This window comes from Doryrhamphus excisus, chromosome 4 (genome assembly GCF_030265055.1).
Source record: "Doryrhamphus excisus isolate RoL2022-K1 chromosome 4, RoL_Dexc_1.0, whole genome shotgun sequence".
Lineage (NCBI taxonomy): Eukaryota > Metazoa > Chordata > Actinopteri > Syngnathiformes > Syngnathidae > Doryrhamphus > Doryrhamphus excisus.
This window is the reverse complement of record NC_080469.1, coordinates 13,245,828-13,267,948: the sequence shown is the minus strand read 5'-3', so window position 1 is coordinate 13,267,948 and position 22,121 is coordinate 13,245,828. Positions and strand designations below refer to the sequence as shown.

General features: G+C 39.4%; 2 protein-coding genes across 2 annotated transcripts; one reads left to right on the top strand and one right to left on the bottom strand.

Annotated features, from left to right (window-relative positions):
* Nucleotides 1-6,171: 6,171 nt before the first annotated feature.
* Nucleotides 6,172-7,050, top strand: nkx3-1 (NK3 homeobox 1). The gene is made up of 2 exons (XM_058070755.1): nt 6,172-6,426; nt 6,518-7,050. Exons 1-2 carry the CDS (start codon nt 6,276-6,278, stop codon nt 6,901-6,903), a joined length of 537 nt encoding a protein of 178 aa, XP_057926738.1. The 5' UTR covers nt 6,172-6,275; the 3' UTR covers nt 6,904-7,050.
* Nucleotides 7,051-13,313: 6,263 nt separating this feature from the next.
* On the bottom strand, nt 13,314-20,574 carry slc25a37 (solute carrier family 25 member 37). Its single transcript, XM_058070751.1, has 4 exons — nt 20,233-20,574; nt 17,022-17,250; nt 16,845-16,901; nt 13,314-15,787 (listed from the first exon to the last, which is right to left on the bottom strand). The coding sequence occupies exons 1-4, from the start codon at nt 20,428-20,430 to the stop codon at nt 15,261-15,263; spliced, it is 1,011 nt and encodes a 336-aa protein (XP_057926734.1). The 5' UTR covers nt 20,431-20,574; the 3' UTR covers nt 13,314-15,260.
* Between the last annotated feature and the right edge of the window lie 1,547 nt (nt 20,575-22,121).

Sequence of the window (22,121 nt, the reverse complement as noted above, 5' to 3'; positions counted from 1 at the left end):
CAATAATTCTATCAGCATAAACTCAAAATATTAAGAGAAAAAATTATAATCTAACGAGAAAAATTTTGTCATTTTAGGAGAAAAACATAATATTATGAGGAAAAACATTGTCATTTTTGTAGCGTAGAGTTGAAAATTAAATACGCAATTTTTTCAAATTCATAATATTATTGGAAAAATAATAATAACAATAATAGCAATAATATTATAGGAATGAAGTAAAAATGTTATGGAATTAAATCTGAATATTTTATTTACAAAGATGACTCAAGAATAAAGTTGAAACATTTGAAAAAAAACCCCAAAAAAACATAAAATGGGAAAAGGAAGTACATGCTAAATGAATGCTTTTCTGCCTATATAAAAAAGCTGAGATGCAGTAATTTTACAAAGTCAAAATATGAAGAAAATTGTTGTAATTTTCAGAAAAATTATGAGGAAAAATAATGTTGTTGTAGTAACAGAGTTCAAATATAGTGTATAGAGTAATTGTAATTGTAAAAAAAAATTGTCTCAATTTTATGGGATTAAAGTCAAAATAACAATTTTTTTTTTCTTAACTGAGAATAAACTTGCCATATCATGAGAAAAAGTAATGTCACTTTAAATTTTCGCAAACTGGGTTAGGGTTAGGGTTTAAAATATATCTTTTTATTATAAACTTGTAGTAGTAGTATTATGAGGAAAAGTAATGTAATTTCAGTAGCATCGGGTGAAAATATTAAAGCAAAATGCTTCACTTGTTTAAATTTGCAATATCATGAGAAACCTCATACAATAAAGCTTTAATATTTGGAAAATTATGTTGGGGAAACACACAATATAAAATATTACAGGCTCAAAGTGGCATCCTGACTGGTTAATGAATGTGACTCATTCTCTCTGGGGTTAATATTCTGTTAATATTGCAACACCTCATTTCTATTTCATCAAAACAACCATATAATACTCGCCAATATGTCATCAGTAGTAATAGGCTGACAGGTGATAGGTGGTGGTGTCTTGTGTTGTTTATCAAAGAAATGCTTCCAAAGTAAGAAAAAAAAAAAGAGGAAGTGACATCCGAGCTGACAAGAGCAGCTCTATCAAAGTGAGCTCATCATTGTCCCATTGACTGATCCGCTGATAAGGACTTGCAGCCTGTCTGGTCCTGGAGCTTTGCTTGGTAAACAAAGTTGCAGACTGAGAGGCTCTCTAACTTCAACATTTAAAACTTTCAATCAAACTGGAAAAAGCTCTCCATGCAGCTGTCACTCATCACGGGATGATGCAGTCAACTTCCCCACAGTATCAGTCAACATTTGATGCAACTTGCTACTGTATCCTGTATGTCTTGGTGTGATTTCAAGATGACCATACGTAGATATACAAAAGTCATGTCTAAAAAGAGTCTGCTTGGTGAGTGAAGCTAGCCTTTTAGTGGAAAAAAGCCCCAGGTGGAGGAGTTGAATCTCTGTGATAAGGATGAAGATGTAGACAGAGTGGAGTCCAGAAGCACTTCAGGAGATCAGATAGGCCTAATGGCCAACCACCCACCTCTCTATCTGTATGTGTGTGTGTGTGTGTGCATGTGACACAGAGGATGAAGAGATGCTTGATTACAATGTTGTGATTCCCATTTCATGAGGGTCATCTCCTTCACAGGATGACGCGAGGGCGTCCATCACTCAAAAAAGCACAACAGTTGAACTGAAGGCTCGCCACTCATCCAGCATATAATGTCATCTTTTAATACTACAGAAGTTTGATAACTTCAGTGTGTGTGTGTGTGAGACGACTGATGAGACGAGGTTTCTGATATGAAATGATAGATGAGAATCTGATTTTTCTGTCTCAATCAAGCTGACTCTTTGGTAAAACAGCCCACTGTGTGGCAGTGGTTACATCATGATGTGTGGCTCTAGAGTGTCCTCTAGTGGAAGACTTGCACATCACATGATAGACCTGGATGATGCCTTATGGTGCATTCAAGACTGGGAGGTCGGCTGTATTCCACTTGGAGCTAATGAGGTCTTAATGAGGTGTTTGCCAAATATTTCTTGCATAAACAGGCCTTCAGACTATTGTGATGATATGCAAACTCCACATAGAGATAGATTACAACTTTATTTTCATAATGTTTAGTCTCACAATCCTAATTTATGGCATATCCCAACTATTTTATAGGACTTTTATTCTAGTATTGATGTTTTTTCTCATGATATTATCATAGTGTTATTGCATATCCCAATTTTCTAATCATCTCAGCCATCTCTGTGTGGAGTTTGCATGTTCTCCTCGTGCATGTGTGGGTTTTCTCCGGGTACTCCGGTTTCCTCCCACATTCCAAAAACATTGGCGACTCCAAATTGTCCATAGGTATGAATGTGAGTGTGAATGGTTGTTTGTCTATATGTGCCCTGTGATTGGCTGGCGACCAGTCCAGGCTGCCTCTCGCCTGAAAACAGCTGGGATAGGCTCCAGCACCCCCGCGACCCTTGTGAGGATAAGCGGTAGAAAATGAATGAATGAACTATATATAATAACTCTCTTCCCAAAATTTGAACATAATTTTATGACATTGTTTTTATAACCTTTATAATCTTAATTCTCACAATATTTAGATGTTTTTCCCCTCATAATATTACCACTTCATTCTTGTCACATTTCCAGGACAATTCTAGAGAGGATGCAGATTTAATACAATGAGTGATGACATCATCATTAATATGCACAATACATTACTATTAGCCATATCTGATATTGGCTTTTTTGCAGAAAACCAATATGCCAATATTGTCCAATTCTCAATTTCCGATACCATTATCAGCCAATACAGATATGTGTTACATGACTCCTATGGTGTTATGAACACATATGTATAGTATATGGACGCATACTGCATTTTTATGCTGCGATCAGGCTAATAATTATAGGGCCTGATAATTATAGGACATTCCTAATTATTATTACTATTATTATGAAAACAGGGCCAGGCTGCATGGCGGTCCACTGCTACATAAGAAACCAGCAATATTATGCTTAATATCACCATGCCTGGCTCCATCTGTGTGATGATAAATTCCAAATGAGCGTACCTGATGCCAATAAAGGGGCATTAAGCTTGTGTCAACCTGTAAAAGTGCTGCAGACGCATGTATTGTTACAACAAGGCCTCTTGATGCACACAAAGACTTGGCAGGAAAACAACAGAAGATGAACGACAAAACAAGTCAATGAAAACAAGGTGACCACATTATTGTGAAAAATAAACACAGCTTCCGAGTGAAAGGTCACAGGTTGTGGTATGTCACTCCATATGCTCGGTGCAGTTGAAAAACACTACGCTTGAACGAAACGCTTGAAATACACTAAACAATGAGGGAATATCACAGTAAAACTGAAAATGAGAGATGAAAATTCAGCGCGCTGGCATGTCAACATAGTTTCCCTGCAGATAAAGAAGTCAAGGTGACAGCTATCATATCCATGATCTTAATGCCGTGTTGATGAGACAACAGAAAGGCCCGAGGAGAGCCTCTTAACGTTATTGAAAAGCGGATGCGTTTAGAATCATTGGCATCCTGCTGTGTCATTGCTAAACGCTGTAGACAGGATGTAAAGGTGTGATTAGGGTGTATACACAACAACGTGGGAGAACTCACACGTTTAATACGGTTATTGCTGACCTTATTAGACTAAGGTCACTATCACGGTGGCTGTTGGTGTTTAGCATAGCACTCTCTTCTGTTGTCCATTTTTGACATTGCAAAAAATGCTTATAAATAACTATATTTTGTAGTACAGTAATAATACAACATTTTTCTCACGTTAATTTCTGTAATATTTAGGCATTTTCTCATCATATTAGGAGAATATTCTCAAATTAAGACTGTTGCTTTACTGTATAGAACTTTAATTACTATGTCATTTTCATAATGTTTACTTTTTTCTCATATTTTTCTCATATCCCCAACATATAACAACTTTTTTCACTAATGTACAGCTTTATACTTGTAATCTTACTTAGATATTCGGTATTAAGACTTATTTTAATATGCTGACGTTTTGTTCTCCCAATATTATACTATCAACTTTTGCTTTACTGTATAGAACTTTATTCTCATCAATTACTATGTAATTTTCATAATGTTTACTTCTTCTCATATTTTCTCATATCCCCAACATATAACTGACTTTTTTCACTAATGCACAGCTTTATACTTGTAATCTTACTTAGATATTCGGTATTAAGACTTCTTTTAATATTCTGACGTTTTGTTCTCACAATATTATACTGGCATTTTATTCAGAATTTAGTCTCATAGTATTTAGATGTTTTCTCTTGTTGCTATGACTCTGTTGTCGAAACATTAAAACTTTTTCCTTCATATTAATTCTTGTGATATTCAGAAGTTTTTTTTCAGAAGTTTTAATTTTTCAAATATAACAACTTAACCCTCATATGTATTTATTGTCTTAAAATTTTAATTTTATTATCATAATATTACAACTTCAATCTCTAAGGATTTTAACTCAATTCTCATAAATTATAACTAATACATTTCATTTCTTAAAATGCTAAATTACTAGGATTTCATTCAATACAATACTCATATTACTACATTTTTGTTTTCTTTTTACTTAATAATAATCATTTTAAGATTTGAAGTCATAGTAATATATAAGAACTAATATTTTACATGATTACAAATACTACAATAATTCATTCATTTATTTTTTTTCTCCCGCTTATCCTCATGACGGTCACTGGGATGCTGGAGCCTATCCCAGCTGTCTTTGGGTGAGAGGCCTTGGACTGGTCGCCAGCCAATCACAGGGCACATATTGTTATTACTACTACTTGTATTTTGTGCGACTATAGCCACTGTGACATGATGCAACAACACCGTGTATGCGGCTGGTGCAGAGATGCTGCAAGAGCCAGTAAGGACCGGCAGGGACAGGGCTGCACAATGTCCTGTTCATCACCCCTGAAATTTACGCTTGACATGAACTCCCAGAGGAACACTGACACTGCTAGTAAAAGTATCATTCTTGGGGCAAGAACAACAACTAAACAACCACCGTGTCCGTCCAGGAGCCGACCTAAATGTGCCGAACTCATTAGTGCAGTTCAGTGGATATGACCACCCACTCTGACCCCAGCAGGAAGGGATGCTGAGCTGAGGGCTGGATAGGTTCTGTGGGCTTTTGCTTCAAATCTGACCTTTGTTCATTAGTTTCATTTTAACTATTTGACATTTCTTATTGTTTTTTTTTACATTTAAGTAAGTTACCATTTTCCTATCTTTGGGGGCATTTGAAGGCCATGGTGTATCGGTGAAGATATGAGACACAAGTCATCTCAAGGAACATATCACCAGCTTAACTTCAAGTGTGTTACTCCAGGTTGCAGTGGAAAACATGTATTAATAGGTTTTTTTTAAACCATGATAATCAAATAGAGCACACTATATAGTAAATAAAGCCAGTTCTCCAACATGAATTATTATTTTTCCTCTGTATGGAAACCCATGGCCCAACCTGTATACAGTATATTAAATCAGTGGTTCTCAACTTGTGGGTTGGAACTCAAAAGTGGCTCACAGATCCATTCTGCAGGGTCACAGCCGGTAAAAAATTGAAAATTACAAAAAATTACAAATACAAGTAAAATTTAAAAAGTAAAATTGTAACATTTCGTAGTCGAAATAGGTGTGTCCCGATGACATGCATTGTTAGCTAGCTCATATTAACTCATTCTGGTATTATAATGCACAAAAACGGGGAAGAAACATGTGTTCATGTTTCGCATAAGAATTCTGAATGATGGGCAAAATTGGCAAAAAAAGGGAAGTTCCCCTTTAACAAATGAATGCCAAAAATAACCCAACCTCAACAATTTAAAAGAATGTAAGTTAATTTTAAGCACTTTTTTCTGAAATATTTGAAAATATTTTTAGATACATGTTTTTTTTCTTTTTCAAAAAATGATGCTTACTATTATTTTTCTTTTATGCTTCATTATTTATTTTAGTTTGGATTGTCTTTCTTCCATTTTCATATTTCTGTCAACCAAAACAACTGAAGTGAAAGTCTCTGCAGGGGTGAGTACACGGTCAGCTGTGTCCCACCTCCTCCTTCTCAAACCCGCCCCTGCACTTGTATAAAATGCCAGTGTGTGTACGTGTATGTGTGTGTGTGTGTGTGAGGGCATGTGTGAAGAACAGGCTGCTGCTAACAGCCTGTGACACCAAGGAGGCCGCTCACTCATCGCACCACTGGATGGTAATATGTCTGATCCGGTCAAACCTCGGACATCCTTCCTGATAGAGGACATCCTCTCCATGAAAGACAATGCTGGAAAATGCTGTTCACAGACGACGGACAAATGGGAAGAGGAAGCTAAAAAGTTGTCAGAGTCGACGTTTGTCGAGCAGACAGGTCAGCTAAACTTTGTTTACTAATTGCTTCCAATACTTAAAATGCTGTTACTTTAGAATGATGACGCCTGATCCTATCTCTGACATCTCAGCTGCATCACTGGACAATACCTGTCCTAGCATGTCCGAGTCCAACAGCTTCGCATCAACGGGAAAACCCAAACGCTCCCGAGCAGCGTTCACACACCTCCAAGTGCTGGAACTGGAGAAGAAATTCAACCACCAGAAGTACCTGTCAGCCCCAGAGAGAGCTCACCTGGCCAGCCAGTTAAGACTGACCGAGACCCAGGTGAAGATCTGGTTTCAGAACCGCAGGTACAAGACAAAGAGAAAGCAGCAAGCGTCTGAGTTCTGGAAAGACACGTACAAAGTAGATGGACTGGACCCAACAGCTCTCATCAGTACCTTCTGCAGGGCGTACCAGTGCAGACCATACTTGTGGGACTACGGGGGGCCCTGGAGACCTGCGATGTGGTGAAAATGACTTGAAGATCAAATAAAATGTTGCAAATCTGTTATTTGATTAAATCATAATAGTGTGTATATTTTATATTTTGGCCCAGGATGTATTCGTATAAATAAGTTGTTCCATTGCGGATGTGAAAATAAACATTACATCACTTAATTACCATTGATAGATTACTCTTATTTGAGAATAAATAGCCTTTATGTGAACATTGGCGGCAATGTTCTAAACCAGGGGTCGGCAACCTTTACTATGAAAAGAGCCATTTCACCCACTTGCCCACTAAAGAAAAATAGCCTGGAGCCGCAAAACGTTGTATGTTTAAAACAACATTGGTGGGAAAAAAAAGACGAGTTGGAGTACTCTTGCTAGTACTGGAGATAAACTTTTGTTTTTAAATGAGCTCTAATTTATTTTTTAGAATCGTCAAATAACTCATTAATAATAATTAATAACTCAAATAACTCAAAGTATTACTCATTTCCCTTCATGTTAACCTGTCAGAGAGAACTGGATAGCATCCTGTCTGCTCATTCAGTCACCAGTCAGAACTCAGTCAGGATGCATTCATGGTCTCACACAAAGTTGGATTTTTGTAAACTCATAACAAAGAGTGCATTTTCACCACACGGGTGCTAAAAAATATTCAAGCATTGCAAAGGGAGCCGCAACAAAGAGGCTGGAGAGCCACATGCGGCTCTGGAGCCGCGGGTTGCTGACCCCTGTTCTAAACCATTGGTTCTCAAACCGAGGCACACGTACCATTTGGAATACAGAGGCTCAATCTCGTGGTACTCAAATTCGAGTCATAGAAATATAAAATAATTGTATAATACGTATTCATTCTAGGGCTGCAACTAACAATTATTTTAATAACTGATTAATTGGTAGATTATATTTTCAATTAATTGAAGCAAACATCTACAGTTAGTAGTTGGGGCTGCAACATATGAAAATAGAGGCAAAAGTGCCATCACTGTTTTTTTTTTTAATTTTTACTTATTTTAGTGAAAAAACACAAAGATATTAGGTCTGTTTTCATGGATGACTACCAAAATTTCAAATTATTCACATTTGAGAGGCTGAAATCAGAGGATATTTACATATTTAAATACAAAAATTATGAATCAATGACCAAAATAATTGTCGATTCTTTGGGCAATCGATTAACCATCGATTAATCTATTACTTATTGCAGCTCTAATTTATTGAATACACATTTGCTAAAAAAGTTGCCTTTGTTGAAATATTCTTATTTAATTCAGCTCATACGCTACAAGCCTGCGGGGACTATCCATATTGGGAAGGTAAAGTGATGATAAGTGCAGGTAGCAAAAACGGGGGTACTTGCCAAGCAAAATATTGGTGGGGTGGTACTTGGAGGTCTGGAACAATGGTTCTCAAAACTTTTTACACCAACTACACACACACTATAAACTTCATTAGGTACACCAAGCAGTACAATCTAATGAGATCCCATAAAGTAAAGGTAGAACATATGGTAAAGCATTATGTTATTTTTCAATACTGCTCCTTTTACATTGTGCGGGTGTACCTAATGAAATGTGAAGGTGAGTGTGCATGAATTTTCAAGAAAAACAGGGACAGATTCCTTTAACTGATTACTAGAGGAGCACAAGGCTGTGTCATGATTCACTACAATAGCTGAACGAAGGAGACGGTTAAAAGGAGCCAAAGGTAACGCAGTAATACGAAGTAAAAACAGTTAAATAGGAGACAATGTCATAGGAAAAGTAAAGATGTGACCTCCAAAACTCCCATGAGACAACGATCTTAAAGAGCTTCTTGTTATCGCTGTGCATGACCATCACAAGATGCCAACGTGACATGAAAGCAAGAGAACCTGTCAAGTAGCTCCTCTCCTCAATGTGACCATTCCAAGTGGACAAACCAGTTTGCTTGTAAAAGGTGCACAAAGAGCAAGACATGGTCCAAAAAAACCCAACCAACTCAGGCTTCCTTACAGTGACTTACTTTTATCAGTGTTTGCAGCCTTCATTCAATGCCCTCAGTTTAAACAGGTAATTAGACATGAAGAGGACCGATAGCGTCTGTTTTGACGGCCATAAGAATGTGACAGTATCTCAGTGTCTCTCAGCGGGCGGGCCAAATGCGAGCATGCTGAGCAGATAAAGGAATATCCCTGCACTTTACTCTGACTCAAAGAGACACCATACATTAAGTTACCAACACCGCAGATATCACTTCCTGCGCTGCATGGATCAACTGGGTTTTGTGGTCTTACTTATAAAAAGCAGTGAGGTATTAGTATGTGTGCACATAGATTAAAGACTTGCCATTAAGAACACTGAGCTTCCGGTAAATAGTGTTTATTTAGGCTGTTGTCAGGAGTTGAAAGTGTGGTGAGCTCTGAGCAACCCTATATCAAGCTTTGCTAAGATGCAATGGAGACTTTACACTGTAACCTTAAGCTTTACAGATGTCACGTTTTCTTTTTTTTTCGCGGTAACGGTGATTACAGACATTTTAGGTCAAAGGTGTCACCTAGAGATAGGCATCGATCAATCAAGCAGTTCTGAAATTCATTTTTTTAAACATCTGATGCCTGCAAAAAGGACTGCACAGATTTTAGCATTTATGTTTATGCTAAATAACAATATTGTTATTGTTGCAGCTAACACAAAAAACTATAACTACTCATGTTAGTGTCACTCAAAGATGGAAGAGTGGATACCTAGCTCTCAATTTTGCCACGAAGACTCAACAAGATGCTCGTTTGCAGTCGGAGGTTTTTACCTGACTGGACTGGAGCACATGTCTTGTGCTGGAAGACACAGCCATCCCAAGGAGAGCAGACATTGGAAGTGTTGTCGCTGTATCGATGCTGCTGTTATTGACGTAAGCCAAATGTGAATTCAATGTGCAGAGGAAACAAGTTTCGGTAATGTTTTAAATCATTAAAATATGGCAATATACTGTAAGTATTACATGTTACCATCAATGTACTTGTTCTTGCATGATCACAGCATGTATATCAAACGATAAAACACAGGGTTTTTTTTAGGAGGACTTTGTAACCAAAATGGGTGTATTCCAATGACGTGCATTGTTAGCTAGCTCATATTAACTTGCTTTCTAGCGTTATAATGCACAGGAAAGGGAAAGAAATATGTGTTCATGTTTCACATTGTGAATGATGGGCAAAATTCCCCAAAAGTGCAGTTCCCTTTTATGTTCACATGACAGACATGATGTTTTTGTTGGCCCCTTGGACACCCTTCTTTGTGGGGCAGCCCCACAGAGAGTTAAAGGTGTCCAAGACGCTCTTTGAAAGACCAGCAGATCTTCATCAAGACAAGAGAAGCAAACCAAACCTGACCACAAAGGAAGCCTTTGTCAGTGCTGCAATGTGCCGTGACTGTCTGACAAATTTGGCGGGCCTGATAAGAAGTTTTGAAGCAGCCCCCATCTGTTCATCCACTATCATAAACTTCCCTGGATAATGTAACTGGATCCCCCATGTTACCAAGCAGTGATGCTGTGGACATAGCTTTGCATCAGTAGCCATCACTGTATGAATGTTTTTGTGTAATAGGACCAGCATACATTGAGAGAAGAGGTTGTTGTAATTTTCCAGAGCTTATCTTGGCTATAAAGACGTAAAGTAGTCAGGGAGATGGACTGTAGATGAAGCTGTCCATTGTAGGTATCAGGTAAACAACATGATCATGGACTCATCAGGGACAACTGTGCACCTGTGTACATGTGTCAGGACATGCCGGCTCCGAATAAAGCTTGCTACTGTGTGCATCTCGATAAGAAATGTTTTCCATCATTGCATATCAGCAAGTATCTACCTTCATGTAAACAGTCCAATACATGCTATCCAGCTCAGGAAGAACCACAAACAAGACTATGATGAGGTCATCTAAAGGTCACATGGTCCATGTCTTAAACGAAGCAAGAACGTGTGGTTAGAGATGATTCTAGAGGCCAAAATTTAGAAGCGGACCCTCAAACCAGCAGCACTGTTATAGGCATTCAAGGTTTGTCAGCCCTCAGGGGTCCTCGCAGGGGAACCCGAGCAGTTGCCTGACTTGCCTGGTGGCAAGCAGTGCCCCTGCCTCTAGTACAGGTTTTAAAATACAAGAATCATTGGTCCGGGTTCCAAGCTAAATCAATGTTTTGTTGTCCAAGTCTCCAGTTACAAGTTAGAACCCATGGCCATGGTCCAGTTATTTGGCGCAGTTGCAGTATTGAACTACATTAAGGTGTTGTGGTCCAAGTCCAAGTGAGATCATGGTCATGTGCTCTTCAAGCAAGTTCCATGTAATACGGGTCAGGCTTTAAGACAATCTCTAACTCTCAGGTTCCATGGTAGTCTGAGGTTACCTGGTCCTACAGTCTCAAAAATGTCCCTTGCCAAACGGTATAGATAATCTGTTTTAGGTCTTCGGAACGCAACAGGTAAGGTGGTCCACGTCTCAAGCATTTCTGGTTCCACTAACATATCCGGAGTTAAGCAGTTAACAATTGTAAGGAACTTCAGCAGACTAATACAAATGGCAAATGGACATTTATAAAATTGTTACAATTACAAGTAGGGTTAAATAAGTTACACATGAAGTACTCTACTTGTTTCACACTACATTACCCACACTGGCGTAACAAAACAGCAATTTTTTCATCGTGGACGTTGTGGACTCAATCCACCCGCACAGAAAGTTTCTAGATATTTCAGAATCAGCACCCATTCCAGCTGTATTTCCTTGGCTTTCCAAAACAGTCTGTTTTAATTTATTCCATCCATGGCCCCTCCTCCAGGCACGCTCACTCTACTGTGACTCCACACACTCCTAAGGAGTACTACTGCTGAACCCCACTTTCTAATTGTCGGTACAGGAGTTGATAATTGACTGACTTACCATGTATGAACTCAGAGTGGTAACGTAGGTCGGTGTTTATTGTTTTAGACAATTTTACACAACATCGGCTAAAGGAAATTTGGCCATTAACATTTTTTGTAGGACGACAGATTAGATCCACCAACCGGTAGATCCACCGATTGTGGTGGAAAAGAGAAGGCTATTAGCAACTACAGACATAACTGTATGCACACTCTAATGTGTGACATTAATGTGTAATGCTTACTTACACAAAATATATACAGGACACTGATAAATTAAATTGTTACTTACAGCTTGCCCTTCTGACTCTTCAACATAACCAAGTAACGTTCGAAAGGCAACTGGCTTCGGCAACAGTTTGGCGGATTGTCCAGCTTTGCATATGTTGCTCTTGCTGGTCAGAAATCTGCCACTCCAATTACTTCTGCCTGATGTTTGTCTCTTTCGGCAAGTTCAACACTGAACAAATATTTCCTGGAAGCCATTAGCACTAGCTCTGTGCTAACAGTGAAACCTTCGACAAACAGCAAAGTGGGGGAGAGGGCAAACCTACAGCTTGTACCCGGGGAAGCCCACATACGGCAGTCCGGCTCTGTTAAAAAAACCATCAGGGCTATCCCAAATTTCTGTGAGGGCTCACTTACAAATGGGTAAACCTCATTATCAAATAACACAACATTCTAACAACATTTATAGGTCAGAAAAGTGAAGAAAAAAAACATAATACCCATATTATACTGATTTTCTGCGCTTTGTGTTTATTTGTGGGCTCCTATAGAGCAGCTTCACACAATAACCCACACAGAAAGCCTTCTAGATCTTCTGCACCTTTTTCTGCAGTGTTTCCACGGACTGTCTGCTTCCGACCCAAACAGTCTGTTTTATTTGCTCCACCCATGGCCCACTCTGCCGTCACACCCCAAGTGTTCCCGAGGACTTCCGGGTATACGTTTACCTATTGATTTCATTGCATGGAACACTACAATTTGATGTGGCTTTTGTTTGGAGGACAAAACATGCATAGGCTAAAAAGCACAAAGAAAACCACTTTGTATTAAATATTGTTCTAAAATTCAAGGAGGACAATACCCAACTGTAAACAGTGAGCAGTTTTAGGTGGTGACAGATAGTCATAGTTTTCAGTCTTTCATTCTCAATTACAATCAACTGAACTTAATTGAAATGGTAAACAATGAATGTGAACTATTCACATTTTTATTATGTGAACTGAACTTTGAACTATCCATCCACTTTCTATACCGCTTATCCTCATTTGGGTCGCGGGGGTTCATGAGAATGATGAACTTGCACAACACTGCCCTGAACTGGTATGTGTTCCTTAATTAAACTTGTCAATGTCTGAAAAAATACAACCATGACCATAAACCTCAGTGTGTCAGAACAATAGGTTAATACCAGCAACACATTCTGTACTTACCAGAGAACTACTAGTAAATAGACATCTGAGTTTTTCAAACATATTGTACATTGCAAACATATTAAATAAGGTAGGTTGTAGACCAAAACATGCAACTACATTTTGACTACAAATAAATGTCAACTGTACTCTGGACAATTGTGGTATAAGACTTCTATGCCCTCCTAACATCAGTGACTCACATGTGCTTTGGAGTACAGTATGGGCCTAGAGGGCCCCCTGCTGGCTACACAACAGACTCACACAGACACACTTCATTCACCACTTGCATGTTTATTTTAGCTCCAGTGTTACATACTGTAGCAGCATTGTCACAAAGATTTCCTGATTGCATGTTATGAATAGATTCAAATCCTGCAGATGCACAATTCCACCCAATCGTGTTTTCAGTTATTTGTGCATAAACAGCATAACATAATGGCACGCAAAAAAGATTTTTTAAAAATCCTCACATCCCTTCACTATCTTGCACTCAATGACCAGTGCTGCTCTGGATAACAGCTGAGAATTACACAGTGATGGTCAACTGTTAGTCAAGAGCTCTTTCCAAGAGTAGTGAGTTAGGTTGCTGCAAATTATATAAATAAAGTTTAAAAAAAAGGCATTCCCATTTGCTCATGGGAAACGTTGCATGTGCGTCTATGGCTTTTAGAAAGTGTATATAAACAAGCAGATTGAATGATAAAGACAATCTTTAACATATCCATATGGATTGAAAACCTACAATAACAAACCATTTCCTCTTCAAACTGCCATTGCTTGAGCGGAAAGATTAGCAATAGACTTTTGTTGGAGGAAGAGCAAATGATGCCCAACACGTTTTAAACAATGCAGAGCCAGGAAGAGACACACGCAAAAAAAATGATGGTGGACAACTGGATATGATGGGTTAAAGAAGATGCATAGAAAAATACCACTCCATACAATACAATGTCTTTGGTGGGTTAAGTTTCAGCTTTCTGTACATGACCATAACAAAACACTTCAGGATGGCATCTTCTGTCAACAGTTGAAGGAATGTGAGCACAAAGCAAGGGGGAGCAAAAAAACTAAGTAAAACATAATTTTGTAGTCTTGCATGTTCAAGGTAAAACTACCACAAAGTCTGTAACAGCACAGTATTTAAAGTCTGTGAATGTAATGGCCTTATCGGCTCTAAGAGCTGCCCTCTGTCTATTAACCTCTATTGTACATTGTGCGTGATTCAAAAGGTCTGTAGACACCTTCAGGATGAGACAGATGTTCTCCAAGAAGAGAAAATAGACAGAGACGTGCATACAAATCAATTCATGCATTGATTGCCTATGACTTGTCTATGCGTCTATGTCATTGCGTGGAAGTGACTGTTCAATAATCATATCTTAAGCTACTGAGGCAAAATGGAGTGCAGTTCTGGGTTTCAACCAGCAGAGACGCTGTAGATTCAGTCAACTAGTTTGAAGTCTAAAGAGGCATGTGACGTAAGCTATGGGAAGTTGAGTCACATCCATGAAAACATCCGCTATGACCTCACAGGGCCACTCAATACAACTCTGGTATTGAAACAGGAGTTCAGATCATTCAGAGAGATCCTTGTATATGCCATGTAAGCATAATATTTAAACAAAAAAGAAAAATGTAGTCAAATGCCCATCCCGAAATATAAAAGAGGAAGGTAGACAATCAATTATAGTTTTTTGCTTCAACCAAAAATATATTAGTAGTATGTAATGAGGCACTTGGGAGGAGTGAGTATTGGTATTTTACATTGAAGTGAAAAAAGGACTGTTTGTTGACAATAAATAGACATATAAAGCAACATTGAAGTTCCTCCTTCTGCAATCCCTAAAAATATTTGCCTCACAAATAAATAAATAGCTCCAATATCAAGAACTATAAACGTCATTGAAGACAACTTGGCCAGAGCATGTTGTAAAGAATGCTGAAAGGTGACTTCATTTGCCCTTGTGACTTTACAACAAAAAATCTAAGATGTGCGTGTAGGAATATTGAAGCACATCACTCACACAAGTTACTTCCTCAAACATCATAGTAGGCTAGGTTCACTTTCCATTTATAGACACAGGTCCTGCCTCCTTCTTTGTCAGAAAGTATTTGAAGAACTCGTACACAGACCAGGCAATGGCAGTGGAGGGCATCTGGTATATAACCCGAGCCTGCACCCCTTTAAAGAAAGCCCCCAAACCACCAAGCTTGTACACTGTCCTGAATGCATTCACCATTCCTGTTAAATGGCCACTGATGTTCATCGAACTAAGAGCCACGTTCTCCTGTGTATTGAGCAACGTCTTGCAAACATCAAGCGGTGTAGTGACGGCAGCGGAAATGGCGCCCGCTGCCGCGCCGGATACAATGTGGGTGCCGGGGTGGTAGTGTCTGTGGGGGTTTAACCACTCCTGCATGGTCTCGTAGGTAATGAAGTGAACGGCCTGGAAGGGGATGTTCATGGTCAGCTGTGTGCTGTAACTGCGGTAGAAGGCGCCCATGCCCTCCGTGCGTGTCACTGTCCGAACGCAGTCCCAAAGTCCACGATAGGGTGAGTTGTACATTTGCATCCTCTGCTTCACGACTGAGTTGTACATAATGACAGGGAACACATTTTGGAGGGTTTAATGCAAGCATTTTGTAAGCTTTCACTTCAACACTATGGAATGTGGAGGGACCACCTCTTTTAAAAGGGACTTTATGCATCCAAACTACATGTTTTGAAAGCACATATGTTACCAATAGTGGGTTAAAAGAACAGATTACACAAAAAAGTTTGTATATACAACAATTGTTTTGTTTGACCCAAATAAAATAACTGCCATGCTGCTCTTGGTATTCACATACATGGTCGTGGCACGTACAAACACGGAATCTCAGAGTATTGCTCAAAAATTTGTAGTCACGTTGTTTTTACTATACATTCAATGGTTAATACCATTTGTAGCTGAATTTAGCTAATGATAGCAATTTGGAAAACATAACTAGTGTGTGTGTGTGTGTGTGTGTGTGTGTGTGTGTGTGTGTGTGTGTGTGTGTGAGTGTGTGTGTGTTGTCGGCGTATTTCAAGCAGGAAGAGGCGGGATATAATTCGACCAGTAGGATAAAAGGTTGTCTTGGGAGCAGGAGGAACCCGCTGCATACAGTCCTTTAAGCTTTTTTTTTTTTATCATGAATGCAAGAAAACATTTCTGTCCACCAGTGGGGGCATAACAGAACCACTGTTTTAAGGTAATCTCACACAGCATTAATATTTCATACATTAAATACATTTAACATTCATGCTAAACATTATAACATGCATACAGTACATGTACCATGCCACGGACTTACCTGTCTACTACTGGGGTTGTCCCTATACAACAATACAAATGTTTCAGATAGCATGGTTGTCTTGCAGAAATGTTCATGCTGTTTTTTGTGATGCTTCCGGGTTGGATTAAATTTCCCCGGTTCTGTGCCACCACTGTAAACTCAGTTGTAACTTCTTTTGGTAAACACGGCAGTATATTGTATACTATATATGTGTTGCATGTTGATGTGGCACAGCACATTCACTTGTATTGTCACAGGACTAAATATGTTTATAATTATTATTTTTTGATTTTTCTATTATTGCCATTTCGGTTGTGTTTACTTACCCTCTGCAGGGTTCATGACGGCATCATGAAGGACAGTGGCCACACTGCCTGCAATACCTGTGGAAACAATGGCTCTAAATTATGAAATCATTACTCAAATTACACTCATTTACATAAGGATATTAATATTTTGTCATTCAACACCACCATTGGAAGATTTAGGGTCAGAGGTCGTACCGTTGGCCAAATGGCTATTGCCTCCATTTTGAATGACATCACTCAGGGAGCGTTTGACTCTTTCGTAGCAGGCAAAGTAAAGTGCATGGGCAGGACCAGCGCCCATCATGGTGATGTTGAGGCCCCTGAGCGGTCTGAAGAAGCCCTCTGTGTGGATGATCCTTTTCAGAGCTTCATAGACACCTCTGTACTGGGCATTTGGGTCAGGCTGCAGGCTCTGCATCCTTGTCTGAAACATAAAAAAAAAACATAATATATAGTGAGCAATTTACTTCAATAGTTTTGACATTTGTTACAAAGAGCATGACCTTGATGGACTACATTTGGTCACCTGCATTAAGCATGCTTAGTGGATGTATGTAGCCTAAAAAGTAGGTTGTGACAGCCGAGTGCTCTTTTGTTCGAGAGATGCAGGTCTTGTGAGGCTGGTGCGCTTTGTTTTACTTCACAATGCCAAGTTATCTGAACAGCACAAAGTTGTTTTTATTTGCAAAGAGATGGATCTGGCACTGGCTCAGGAGATAGGCCCTGTCTGTCTTCCTCAGCATGTTGTGCTGTGTTTCCTTCCTTTATTGCACTCACAATTCTATTTAATACACATGTGGAAACTGAGGGCACACAAATCTCGGATGATGTTGACTTTTATTCATTTGTGCTGCACAAATCACATTGTTCTTTCCAGGGAAATGTGTTGCTTTATCATTCCAATCCATCCATGTCTGAAAATAACCTGAATGCAAATTTATACTTTTTTTGCAACCATGAAGTAATATTTTTAAATTGCAGTGTGGGATAACATTTTAAAATAATAACACAACTTGCAAAAACAAATGCCATGATGTTGTACAATTTAAAATTAGTATTCTCTTGAAAAAAAATGCAAAAAATAAAAAATAATAGATTAGATTTTACATGGACGTTTTCAAGGTACCCAAAGTGCATCACAGTGAAGTGAACTCATTATTAATTCACTCCTCAGTTACACACTAGTGGTGATGGTAAACTACATCTCTAGCCACAGCTGCTCTGGAGTAGACTGACAGAAACGTGGCTGCCAATTCGCACCAAAGGCATCTCTGACTATCCAAAACTAATCCACACACCAGTGCAGGTAGCTATGGAAGCAAGGTGTCCAGGGATGAAACAACAGTAACTGGGTGGAGAGAGCACGGATCGAACCACCAACCTTCCAGTCTCTGGACACACTGCTCTACCTCCTGAGCCACTGCCGCCCATGCCTATGAAACCACACTTCATTCCACAGATGGAACAACCACTGTATCGAATGTAAAATGAGATTTCCAATGTCTGAGACTTCCCCTTCTGAAAACATCTAAAAGCAATAACTTGATTTTTCAGTGGCTTTTTTTGAGATGCCACCACATAAGTGTAGCAGTGGTGGCTAAGAGGAAAAATGCTGCATAACCAAAAAATTGGTATCTTCATGCAATGAAAAAAAGTGGTACATACTGTACATTTCTGTTCTGGCATTCTAACATTCTTCCATTAAGTAATACTAACTTAAAAATAAGCCATGTTTAGTAGAAATGCCCTGTAATGTCAGTATGCATTGCTTTTACTGCAGATATTGGCATGCAAATTATTTTAAATTTGTATGGCATTTTAAATTGTTTCATTACATTTCAGAACATTGCCTGAACACTTAATAAAAGTTTACATTGGTGACAATTTGACTCTGTAATAAGGCGTAGTAGTGCATATCTTAGCTCCGGCTGTTTCCTAATCAGTACTACATAGGGGCAATGACGTGCACACACCCTTCAGTGTTTGAGGCTGATTTCAAGTGTGTGTGCAGTACAGATAAGACCAAACGCACACAGGGAGACACACGCACACACCCTCCATGCGTGTGGTGAAGGCACAAAAGGTGTGTCCCATCTCATATCTCAGCAGGTCAAAACACCATAGATCCAGTGGACTGCATATAAACACTCCTCATATTTATTGATGTGTGACAATGACAGCTGAATAAACTACTACTGCAAATTGCACTTCAATCGTTAAGTGTACCCCCCTTCATAAACTACAGTTTCAAAAGAGAAGAACTTCATTCCAGTGTAAGTCGCTTAAGAAAATTCCAAAAACACAAGAGGAAATGACAAAGGAGTTTGAGTAACAGAATTGTTTGGCAAGATGCCCACATGCATAATGCAATGAGGATCTAATAGTGAGTAGGGGAGTTTTTTTCTTGCAGTTTGTTGATAAAGTTAAAAAAACAAAACAAATATTTATATAATACTATAAACATTAAAAGGTGGGTGATGCCATCATAATTTACTTTCCAGTCTTTCACTAGTTGTGTGCAAAAGTGTTTTATTCATCACTGCATCGCTATTCACATTAGTGAGGTGTGAAGTGTTACCTATGAGTGGCAGTTCTACATTACCACAAGCTATAACAATAACAAACTAACAGTTAATACCTCTCAAAACCGAGGTTTTGCCAGTTTGAGGGAGACATGAGTGGGATGCCCAGAAGAAAGCTGGTTGCCTTTTAAAGAGGAAAAAGAAAAAGGTACATTTGAATTAGTTTTTGTTGAACACTTGCCCATAATGTTTTCTTTTTTAATGTTCGTAATTAACAACTTATCCAACTAATGTTATAGCAAAGGTCTGGCTTCCATGGAAAACTTCAACTTGTACCATTTATCTCATGTAATTGTGTTTGAGGTTTATATGTCTTTTGCATTTGTTTTATCTTGAAGGATAAGGATTTGTTTTATGGTGTTTTTTGGTATTCATTTGTGCGTTTGCACCTATCGGCCACCGTAGATTTGACTTTCACTTTGACGTCATTCACATAACATCGAGAAGAGTAAGCAGAGTGTTACACTACAGGAAATCAATTTTACATTAGGCTAACTTAGTTCAGGGACTAATTGCTGCTAGTTTTTTGAGACTATTAGTTTATTTGTAATAAAAGGAGTAAACTGAGACGCAATTATTCCACTAAATTCCGACAAAACGAATAAAAGCAAACACCTAGTGTGGAAAAAAGAGGTTTGTTTGTGTCTTGTATGCTGGCATGCTGTCAGTCTGACAGACAATGTAACAATCACACAAGCTAACCGTGGTCAAGCAGGTTGGGCATTTCAAAGCTAACGCTTGTTAGCAAAGCAGCTACTAGACATCGCAATGTGGGAGTTTTAATCCGTTAACTTGTGTCCAGTTCGTAAAAATGTGTCCGTTACCTTGACAGAGTCCACCGGGTACATGACCGTGTGTTCCAGCACGCCAGCCACGGCGCCCGCTGTCATGTGTGTCGTCACGGAGACATGAGGCGGCAAGCTTTCGTAGTCACCATCGCTACTATTAACAGGCTCGCCGCCCTGGCTCGGGGTTTGCGACATGTCCAGCGTTGCCACCACACGGTCCGAGCACAACTCCATGCGTGGACGAGCTCACACTCACACCGCACCTCCACGGACTGTCTGTCTGTGGTAGGTACAATATGCTTGTCAAATAGTTGGCGGCGGCGTGGACAACCACAACATCGTCGCCAATTGCCACTGTTGGAGCGCCAGAGTGACGTCTCAACCTAAAGGCGTGGATCCCGCAAAAAATAACCAATTGCATTACAGATACTCGATAAAAGGGCGGGCTTTTGAACGGAGATAACCAATGACAAGTTATCTCTCCACACCTTGCTGTCCCGCTCTCACAGCCACATCTATTGCAATCGCTCACTGAGACTTTTGAATGTGAGTGAGTTTTATCCCACTGCCCTTAAGAGATAAGTGGGTTTGGCCTGTATGAAACAGCATATGTTCACTGATAATTTCTGATAATTAACTTAATGAGCATTCTAACAAAAGTTAGATCACTTGTTCAAAAAGGAGTATAAAGAAGCATCATGTGGAAAACGCTACTCTAAGCAATTGCCCAAATGGCCCATAGCTAGAACCTCCACTGCATACTCCATACGCCATAGCTCAGCAATTACTGATTTTTCTTTGTGTGTTTAACCTGTACACATACAGTACAGAATGTCAATTTTTCTAATAGATAGATGTACCTTTATTAGTCCCACAAGGGGAATTTTGGGTTTACATCAGCCAGTGTACAAGAGCACACAGTCACAGGTACAAGAGCACAAATTAATAGGTACAAAAGCACACAACCACAAGTACAAGAGCACATAAGTGTACAAGTGTTGAGTACAAAAGCACACAAGAGCAGAGAAAGTGCAAAAACAAGGTAATACGTGTCAGTATTACGTTATTATGTATACACTACTTAGCAGCCCATATGTTGTTCAAACCACAGGTTTCTTGGATGGTTGAACTTTTTGAGCATTTTTAGTGGACTCTGACAACTGTAGGAAGGAAAGCAAACACTTTGGACATATCATCCTGTCACTAACAGTGACTTATTGCAGTGAGTGTGTGTTAATTGGAGTGGATGGGAGTCTTTGTCCATCATAGAGGACAGCTTAGCTGTCATCCACCTCTTGTCCAACAATGGCAGTCATCAGAGAACTTCTGTAGGGCAGGAGGGTGACAGGCAGGAAAAGTCAGTAGTGTAGAGGGTGAATAGGAACGGTGCTTGCACTGTTCTGAGGAATAACAAGACACTGTAGAGATGTCTCTGAGACACAGTCCCGGGTCCTTGCATACTGTGGGCGGTTGGTGAGGTGGTCCACAATCCAGAATATGAGGTGATGGTCCACCACTGAGCTCTCCAGCATGTCCCTCAGGATGTCCGGCCTTCTGGTGTTGAAAGCTCAGGTCCAGGAAGATGACCCAGACAAAGCTCCCAGGTGAATCCAGGTGGGACAGGGCTCAATGGAGGAGGAAGATAGCGTTGTCCACTTTGATGCCAGGCTGGTATGCAAACTGACGACCTCATCAGGGTGCCCAGATGGAAAAGGACCTTACGCTTCAGGGCCTTCATGAGGTGGGATGAGAGTCACTGACCTGTAGCAGTTAGGTTTCTTGGGTACTTTGGGAGCGCGTGTAAATTATTCTTTTTTTAAATTTGGACCGTATGTTTACCTTTTACCCAAAGTCAGCTGCTGACAAAAAAATGGTGCGTGAGATCTAATTACTGCACTATTGTCTGAAATTAAAACACAAACAGG